We start from the raw sequence: 10,356 nt of genomic DNA, 5'->3' as shown, positions 1-10,356 counted from the left end.
AAATAAGAAAAAACAACAATTTGTTGCATAAAAACCAATGCAATGATGATGTGCTTATCAATGTATTATATTTTTTATAGCCTGATTTTGAAAAGTGCATTTTGTCTGCAGAGTTATTTAACACTGAAAAAATCAACATTGCTGCGTATTCCTGACATATCCCAGGCTGTCATAATAATCATAAAAATCTAGTTAGCATGTAGTATATTGAAAATATCTTTGTGGGTTTTTGTTTTTTTTTTTTGCATTTAAAGGGTTAAAATTCTGGAAATTAATGATTATGTGATATTTATGATTCGGACTGAGGTTGGTTACAAAAATAAAATCAAAAAAACTCAATGAAATTAGAAAATAATATAAATGAATAACATTTTTTAAAGCTTTATTTTAAAAGGCATATTTTGAGTGTGTGTAATATTAAAGCGGTCTCTAAGGGTAAGAGCATTTATTTGACATTAAATAAAATGACTTTTGATACTCAGTTGACAAAAACTGTCAAATCAACATTCAAAGATTCAAAATTCAAACCGACCAATCAGCGTTCAGACACTAATAACGGCTCTGCGTGGAAAATAACAGACACAAACAAACAGTTTAAACTGGTTTATTACAGAGCAGCCCACTCTCCACCGCTGTGCTTTTAATTTGTGTTCGAGGAATTATACTTTACTGTAGACACGTAAGTCCTTTTTCTTTGTTGTCTTTTAATTCAAGCCTGAGCCGAGCTAACGCTGCTGCAGGCTAACTTCTGTTGAAGCAGCTAACTAGCTTAACTATTCGAAAACAGTTGATGCTTGCCGGATTAATGTGTACAGTTTGGCATAAATACTACTTCTTCTAATCTACAGAGGGTAAATACGTGTGTGCGTTTTTTAAAACTGTGCCAATATGATTTAGCTCATAAAAGTTAAAGCGCTAATAGCGATTAGCGCGTTAGCATGCTAGGGCGTCAATTGTGACGTTAGCATGTTAGCATGCTAATGACAGTAGCTCTTTGTATGCTAACAGTTCACATTAGTGTGTGTGTGTGTGTGTGTGTGTGTGTGTGTGTGTGTGTGTGTGGGGGGGTTATACGAGCCTAATTACAATAATTACCACATACACGCATTTAATGATAATAATAATTAACTTTATTTGTATAGCAAATATAAATATATATATATTGGTCCTTGTTAAGTTGCATGTTGAACCCCCCCCCCCCATGATTGTGAAAGTAAGCAAAACAATGTGCTCCCATTTCAAAGGGTTAATTATAGCCTGATTTTAAAAAGCACATTTGGGAACAGAGTGATATGAATGTGAGAATTTGACGCTGCACAAAAAAAAAAAATTCAAAATCAATGTTGCTGCTAGTTATTGGCATACCCATGAATATATTGAAAATATTTACTTTGAGAGTGACATGAATAAAATAATGGTAGTAATAATAAAAATGATTATGATCATATTACACTTGTTTTATAACGCTATGTTACAAAGTGCTTCAAGAAGGCAGCAAATCATCAATAGTGGAAAACAACAATTAAGAAAAAAACCTGTTTGTTACATAAAAACCAATGCAATGAACATGTGCTTATCCAGCATGTGAACATTGTTATTTAATCTCAGCAGACTTTTTGAGAGCAGCTCCGGACTTATGAGGAAAACTTTTAAGAAATGGCCACATGGTGGTGCTCTTTTGTCTTAAAAAAAAAAAATCAAATTTCACTTCAAATGTTTGCCTATCTATACCTATCTATTGTAAAGAAAACAGGGTCGCAGATTTAGCCCCAGAAGGCTTAAGTTTCAAAACCAAATATTGTATAGGCATTTCTGCATTTGATTAGTTTATGAAATGTAATGTTCAAATTAACCTTAAATAAAATTAGAAATGCTATGTACATTTTCATATTAATACAGTAATAGCAAATTATTATACCTCACACTTCGATTAATATTTTTACAAAGAATTCAGATCTAGCATGTTTTAATGGAAGATGTCAACTACATTTTATCCTCTCTTCAGGAGTTTGAAGGACTTTTTTCCCTGAACATGGCAGGTACAAATATCCACTAATCAGAGAGCAGGGTAATTGTGATAAGTTATTAGGAAATAAGCATTTTCTTACACACAGAAAGCTTTTGATTTATTAAACTCAGGAGCAAATGACGACATTAGAGAAGCTGTAGACATCAAATGTTGGCACTTTATTGATAAGAAACACACCTGTGGAGTATTGCTAAAGTTTAGACTGATAGAGTCTAATAAACAGAACAGCTTGGGAGAAAGAGGCAGAAAGACACAAGAAGAAAACAGTGTTCAGTGATGATACTGGTTGTTTTCTTGACCATCAGTAGTTCATCACCAGATGGAGTGAAAGCTGTGGGCAGAGTTAGAGGAACATGTGTCTGCAGGAGGTTCAGTGAGTTGCTGAGGATCTGCTGAGCTGAGCCATTTTTGTAAACAGTCACTTTATTCATCTTGTGTGTTCATTTCTCATGTTTCAGTCAGTTCATACAAGATAAACCAGAGACTGCTGTAGTCGGATGGAACAGTTGAAATCTTCCCTGCCGGGGCAGAGGAGGAGGACGTGGAGCTTTCTAGAAGCACTTGCGGTGGACGATGGAGGGGCCGGACTCGTCGTACTCCTGCTTGCTGATCCACATCTGCTGGAAGGTGGAGAGGGAGGCCAGGATGGAGCCGCCGATCCAGACTGAGTACTTCCTCTCTGGAGGAGCGATGATCTGAAGGTGAGGAGAAACACAGGTAAGACAGGAAGCAGTGATGCTTAAAGGGATAGCTCACTCAAAAATGAAAATGTAGTCATTATCTACTCACCTTCATGTCAGTAGGAAGCCAGATTAAATTTTAAAGTTCACAGAACGCTGCTGGAGGTTCACAGTGAAAAGATGTCACACTCATCTCCCAAACAACTGAAGCAAATGGTGACCAGAATTCAAACATTAAAAAAAAACATAGTAAAACCACAAAATGTATCATCGCTTGTCTGAAGTAATCCAAGTGTCCTGAGGCCCCGATGTGCCAAGCTGTTTTTTCTGTCGTCATGTTTTTAGCCTTGTTGGGATTATTGGATTACTTTGGATGAGCAGTATGGAGACATTTTGAGGTTTTATTATGTATTTTTTAGCATTTGAATCCTGGTCACTATTTTCTTCAACTGTTTGAGAGATGAGTGTGACGCCTTTTCCCTGTGAACCTCCAGCAGTATTTTGTAGACTATGAAACGTCACCTGATTTTCTATCTGCATGAGGGTGAGTAGGGTTTTTTTTTTTTGGCTGAACTAACCTTTAAATATGAACAGCAAAAACCTTACATAAAATATTAAAATGTTTTATTAGTATTTGATCAGTTTCACCAAACAATTGTGGACATGTTATATCACATACAATTAACATTCAACATCAAAATGTGTCCAAGGATTTTGTTGCTTTATTTTGCCAACATCCAAAATCTGTTTAGATTGTTTCAAGCCACTTTGTGTTATGCATCATGTCACCTCAGCTCAGTGATTTTTGTGAAATGTCTGTTATCTGCAGATTTCAGATCAGACTCTCAACAAAACTAGCAATCATGTTTGTCCACTGGTGGGCATTAGAGCCTTAAAGTTGGACCTGCAGCAGACTGAATCTCCTGGAGACTCTCCTAAAATGTTTTCCACTCTTCATTTATCTGCTTGAAAAAAAAATACCTTGATTTTCATGGTGGGTGGGGCGAGGGCGGAGATCTCCTTCTGCATGCGGTCAGCGATGCCGGGAAACATTGTGGTGCCTCCGGACAGCACAGTGTTGGCGTACAGATCCTTACGGATGTCCACGTCACATTTCATGATGCTGTTGAAGTTCGTCTCGTGGATGCCAGCAGACTCCATTCCTGAACACACGGACAGAATGAGAGTTATTTTAAGTTCAACATAAGAAACATCAGAACAAGGAGACAAGACCAGACTGCATTCTGATATTAACACAGTTAGAAAACCATAAAAAATGTGACATAGTGTCGAGTTTTTACAGCACTAGTGATATTTCTCGTCTCATCTGGTGATACAGTCTCTGTTAGCGCTGATTACCCACCAAGGAATGAAGGCTGGAAGAGCGCCTCGGGGCAGCGGAACCTCTCGTTGCCGATGGTGATGACCTGTCCATCAGGAAGCTCGTAGCTCTTCTCCAGAGAGGAAGAGGAAGCTGCTGTTTGCATCTCCTGCTCGAAGTCCAGAGCCACGTAGCACAGCTTCTCCTTAATGTCACGCACGATTTCACGCTCGGCTGGAGTTCGGGAGTGGAAATATTTGAGTTACAAAATGGTATAAGATCCAAATATATTCAGAAAGTGGAAACGCTGCAGACATTCAGCAGCTTCTTCTGTTGAGGTTAGACTTAGTCCTCCAGATTATTAACTCAGCCTGTACCACTTTTTGTAGGGCTGGGCAATAAATCCATTAATTCAAATTTGTAGTTTAGGGTGTGAAAAATGAAAATCTCCATTTTCACCTCCACCATGCATAACTAATATAGGTGAGTGTAGGTGATGTAGAAACACTGAAAGCTGTTAGTGATACAGTTGCGTTGCATGTTGCTAAATATATGATACAAATAAATTCATGTAAATATGTTTTGTGAAATTACTGCAGCCTTCAGTGTTAAACACAACTTTGCAGCTTGCACTTCAACCCCAAAAGGGAAATTCAGTTTACTATATTAACAGAAGGGAAATTCTGTTTGCCTTTAATTTTTACTGCTAAAATCAAAAGCAAAACTTGTTTTGAGTCATTTGTTTGTCAGTTTGTTAAAAAGAAGGAAAAAGAAAACAATTAAAATCATAAATCGGGTTTGGTGTGAAAAAATCAGACACAATTTTTAGGCCATATCGCCCAGCCCTACATCTTAGGGAGTAAACATCATACCGGTGGTGGTGAAGCTGTAGCCCCTCTCTGTGAGGATCTTCATCAGATAGTCAGTCAGATCTCTGCCAGCCAGATCCAGACGGAGGATGGCGTGGGGCAGGGCGTAACCCTCGTAGATGGGCACAGTGTGGCTGACACCGTCTCCAGAGTCCAGCACAATACCTGCAAGACCAAAAACACCAGATTACAAAAAGGAAAACACTTCTGATGTCATCCTGCTCAGCAGACTTCATGGTTCAGCACCAAAATATTTGACTGCAGTTTGTCTAATGGTCACAAGAAGTTACCAAGAGAACACACAACTGAATAAATGATTCAACACTGAAGCAGAAACTTCCAAATTCAGTGTTTTACTATGTTCCTTCTTAGAGAGACATGTTTGAGTTCCCACCTGTGGTACGACCGGAGGCGTACAGCGACAGGACGGCCTGGATGGCCACGTACATGGCAGGAGTGTTGAAGGTCTCGAACATGATCTGGACCAAAGAGAAAAGACAACGGTGTCACTGTGGAAGCCCGGAGTACGAATCTCAGAATATGCTCAGAGTCTGAGCTGGTTTGGAACAAAGCGTGAACACACCTGTGTCATCTTCTCCCTGTTGGCCTTGGGGTTGAGTGGAGCTTCGGTCAGCAGGACCGGATGCTCCTCAGGTGCAACACGGAGCTCGTTGTAGAAGGTGTGATGCCAGATCTGCAGGACAAGACAGCTTGTTGGTATGACAGTAATGACGGTAGCTTTATAACTGTTTGTCAAATACACAGGTGAAGATAAGAATACATGGAGGACGAATCAAGTCTGGCTGCTTTTTACTTTACGACAGAAAACTACATCTGAGAGCTGTGACTCTGATCCACTGAAACGAAGTTTTCTGTCTGAGCCAGATGTTGATCTGAGCTCCAGATGTGTCAACATGACATAAACATCTTCACCTTCTCCATGTCGTCCCAGTTGGTGACGATGCCGTGCTCGATGGGGTACTTCAGGGTCAGGATGCCTCTCTTGCTCTGGGCCTCGTCTCCCACGTAGCTGTCCTTCTGTCCCATTCCCACCATCACACCCTGCACACACACACAAACACACCTTTACAGTCACTTGTTACACTGCGTTTACCTGCTGGCTACAATTTCCGAGTCATGTGACACAGGTGGCGTTCATGCTGGTGTTGGTACCTGGTGTCTGGGCCGACCGACGATGGAGGGGAAGACGGCACGGGGGGCATCGTCTCCGGCGAAACCAGCTTTGCACATGCCGGAGCCGTTGTCAACAACCAGGGCAGCTACATCGTCATCCATGTCTGAAACAGTAAGATGAAACATGCTTATTTTTTCCCCCATAACACCTTGACCCTCTGAAACTTGGGCAAATTGACTTGATTTCTCAAAGAAAACATGATAAGAGGGCATGAGCAACTTAAGAAAAAATGCCCAAGAATTTTTTCTTCTAAAAGTACAAGAAGTTACCTTAAAATTAGCATACAAGAAAACATAACTGCCTACAAACACAAGTGCTTAATTAATATAATTTTAAAATAATATTTATATAATATATAATATAATTTTAAATATAAAATTATTGTAATTAGAAAAATATATTATTATTTCTCTGGGTGTCTTCTCCTTTTTAAAAACGATTTTCTGAATATGCTAGTTTCTTGCAATTTTCCAGACATTTCTGTCCATATTGCTAAGGGTTCAAAGCTTACTTTATACTTGTGAAAGGAGCCTGAATGCAGCACAAGAAAGGTGATGAAAAGTTTAGATTTCAGTGACTGATTCTGGAGTTTTCTAGATTCAAAACTCTGCTTTTGCTAACAAAATCTTATTTTTTTAAACCTGAATAACATGTCAGACTTACGCATTTTTTATAATAAGAATTTGTAAAACTGTATATATCTTAAGTTGTTTATGTGGATTCTCTTGATGTTATTTCCCTGTGAGGCTAAACTGAAACTAGTCCAAACTTTCTGCAGCCCTCACTGGAATGTCGACACTTCAAGTCATCCAACCTGATCAACTTAACTCATAACCATTTTCATGACCTTTGACACAAGTCCCATCGCTACAGGACATTTCAAAACAGGTTAAGCCAGAACAGAAACCACTCCTGGTTAACAAACTTCACAGATTCTGTAGCCTCTCTTTATGAGGCGACATAATGTCTTAACTGCACCCTTTTTTATTACCTTGTGTGAGATTAGTCAAATTTACATGCAGCGCCTGGTCTTTCACTGGGCGACAGATCAAATTATGATAAATCAGGAGTTTGTATTTTGTTAAATGTTAAACTCCAGAGAAATGGAACATTTAAAATATGATCTATTTTTTGGCCAGCCCATGTCTTCTAGACAAAACTGAGCTCATTTTAACATTATTATAGATTTTGACTGCTTTCATACTTTCACTCGCTACGCTGATTTTTATGTGTCTAAAATAATCTGCTTCTGAAATAACAGCAAGAACTGAAGGAAAACTTCATTTTATTAACATTACAGATGTATTTAATTCACCAATGTCTCCACAATTTCTAACCTGAAGAATAAATTATATTTTATTAGAATTTTCCTTTTTACACTCCAGGTTTTGCTGGTAGGAAATGATGATTGAGAACTATACCATACTTGCAGTGAGATCTTATTAGATCTCATTTTGGTACGTTTAAGGTCCTATATTGAAAAAATCTAATTCCATGTCTTTTTATACTTTAAAGCAGGTAAAGGTTCTATATAAATACTGTGAAGGTTTCAGAAAAACTTAATCCACAGAGAAATGCACGCAGCCTGTATTCAAAAATTGTGCCTTGAAAGCCATCACAATTTCGTAAAGTTATGATGTCCAACATACACTATATAAAAGTAAAAAGTGCTGCTACAATGCCGTTCACGTCATTTCCCGCAAACAGTGATGGTTCAAAGACACAGTTGTGAGTATAATATGGTTCCTATGAGTTTTTAATGCCGAAAAACGTTTCTGTCAGAATGTTCAATCTTTGCATAAAATAATGAAAAATAATACGTTTTCCAGATTAAATCAATCTCTGGACTGGAATCTCATTTAACTGTCTCTTAGAGACAGTTAAATTCTTACCTGTGCAGGTTGGGTGTGTCTGTCAGGGAAGTCTTGTGGGTGCCTCTCTGCCCCAGCTGTGCCCGGTGAACGAAGCATCACGAGCCAAATCTGCACTGTTTTTATTTGCACTTGCAGAATTCCTCACGATATCCAAAAAAGGTAAAGTTCTCTCAGCTGACGCTCTCATTGGCCCAGGTGAGCAGAATTCTGTCAGCTTGCATCCTGACTGGCTGGAGCAGGCATCTGTCATGGGGGTGGGGGCACACAAGGCCAAAAACAGGTTTTTTTTAAAAAGAAATTCCTTTAGAGTTTTTACTAAAAAAATTCCACCTGAACAGGAAAGCTGTGATTTGCTGGTCAGACCGGAAGGATTAGCAGAGACTTAAAATGTTTCACAAACCAAAACACTTGAAATTGATTGGTCTTTACATACAAATACTTCCTGTTGGTGGCGGAGAGAATCAGCAGAAAATGTAAAAACCAAAAATGTTTTGACAGAGGTGTTTTTTTGCAGAGAGCTCTTTATTCATGTCTGACTCTTTGCATTGCTTGTGTTTGAAATGAGGATTTCTGCTGAGCTTTGTGGATGCTGGGATGGATTTGTTTCGATAGAAAGTCACAGTGGCTTTTAGTTGGTGGAGACGACATAAGAATAGAAACAATATGTCACTTACAACCCAGTGGTGTTTGAGGTCGTTTTTGTAATTTAGCTTAATTAACAAAGAGAACCCCTTTATTTAAAACATTAAAGTCCCTGAAACTCATTTTAGATTAAGGTGGAGGTCACTGGAATTCCCTTACTTTAAATGTTGTCAATGCTCCCTGTGGCACCCAATAATGTAATAATTTACTGAAAATGTAATAATAATGCAATAACTTGACCAATAATGTAATAAAATATTCTGACTGATATTGTAATAACATTTTTACCGATAATGTAATACCTTATTACATTATTGGAGATTTATTACATTTTCAGGTGGGTCTTTTTTAAAAAAAAATGATAATGTAAAACTTGACAGATAATGTAATATAGAGGTCTATATTTTGTGTTTTGAGAATCTAAGACTGTTAAATACACTGACTTTGAAACTTCCCTAAACATACTTCACTCTCCACAGTTTTCCAACGAATCACTACCTCGTGAAAACAACCACAAACCAACAAAACAAATTTAAGTAACACTTCATTTGACGAGGGTATGCATAAGTATTCATAACACCAACACATTATTTAAAATTTGACATAAATATATCCTCTCATAAATGGTTATTATATCACTTTGAATGACGGGGCGGCATGGCTCAGTGGGTAGAGTGGCCGTCTTGTAACCGTTGCTGGTTCGATCCTGGCCTGCAGAGCTCATGTTGAGGTGTCCCTGAGCAAGACACCGAACCCCTAACCGCTCCTGATGGGTCAACGTCGGTTATCGTCTTGCATGGCAGCTCTTCCGCCATCAGTGTGTGACTGGGTGAATGTGATGTATAATGTAAAGTGCTTTGGGTATGGTTTCAGGTATAGTAAAGCACTATATAAATACAGACCATTTACCATCTTCCTCTAGTCTATGTCAAGTGATAGTGGTCAGCTGACATACCGTGAGTTTTACCTCTATAAGTACAGGTTTAATAAAAATGTCAGCATAAAAATGACAAAACATAATGACAACTGACTTGGTTATTTTTTAACTTTTGGGTTGATGTATTAATTCATCTTGGACGCCGGCATCCTGGCCACTAGAGGGCCTGCAAGGGAGAACACGATCAGGGTCTCTTTCAGGTGGTGGCTAGCCAAGAGAGACATTTCTGCCTTTATGTGACCACTTGGTAAGTGAGTATGCAATGTCTCAGCATCAATATCTTCAGATTTCTGTGATAACGTTTGATAATAGTTGGGTAATGGTAGGCTTTAGACATTTTTTCAATTTTCAATTGAAATAGAATTGAAAAATTATAAATTTTATTGACCATGTGACTGCATATTAGCCTAGTTCTTGATGCCAACATCTTGACACTTTAGCCAAGGCTTGGCTACTTCTATAAATAGCTTAAGACAGGGGTTCCCAACCTTTTTGTCACTGTGGTCTGTTCACAGGTGGTTCACAGGTGCACGGACCACAAGTTTTATTAATTAATTTATTTTTTCAATCATTATTAATTTTCGACCTTTATAGGCCTAATGGTTTAGGTTACTTAGCCCATTGTTTCCCACAGGTTTTTTAGGCATCTCTGGCGGTGGGTATTGTCCGACTGGGGGGTTGGGTGGGGGGGGGGGTTCTTTTAGGGCTGCGCGGTACATGGTATAACGGTAGAAACGATATAAATTTGGCCATGGTAGAGATTTGTGCTCTGCTGTCATACCGTCGATGACGTCATCGTACCTGCGTCT

General features: G+C 38.6%; 1 protein-coding gene across 1 annotated transcript; it reads right to left on the bottom strand.

The window, feature by feature from the left end:
* Window positions 1-2,427: 2,427 nt before the first annotated feature.
* LOC121966764 (actin, non-muscle 6.2-like) lies at window positions 2,428-6,225 on the bottom strand. Its single transcript, XM_088076269.1, has 8 exons — window positions 6,073-6,225; window positions 5,833-5,961; window positions 5,483-5,593; window positions 5,294-5,378; window positions 4,903-5,064; window positions 4,073-4,264; window positions 3,691-3,872; window positions 2,428-2,724 (listed from the first exon to the last, which is right to left on the bottom strand). Exons 1-8 carry the CDS (start codon window positions 6,217-6,219, stop codon window positions 2,581-2,583), a joined length of 1,152 nt encoding a protein of 383 aa, XP_087932395.1. The 5' UTR covers window positions 6,220-6,225; the 3' UTR covers window positions 2,428-2,580.
* Between the last annotated feature and the right edge of the window lie 4,131 nt (window positions 6,226-10,356).

This window comes from Plectropomus leopardus, chromosome 4 (assembly GCF_026936395.1).
Source record: "Plectropomus leopardus strain MGB_pleo_1.0 chromosome 4, ASM2693639v1, whole genome shotgun sequence".
Classification (NCBI taxonomy): Eukaryota; Metazoa; Chordata; class Actinopteri; order Perciformes; family Serranidae; genus Plectropomus; species Plectropomus leopardus.
This window is presented reverse-complemented; position numbering and strand designations above follow the sequence as displayed.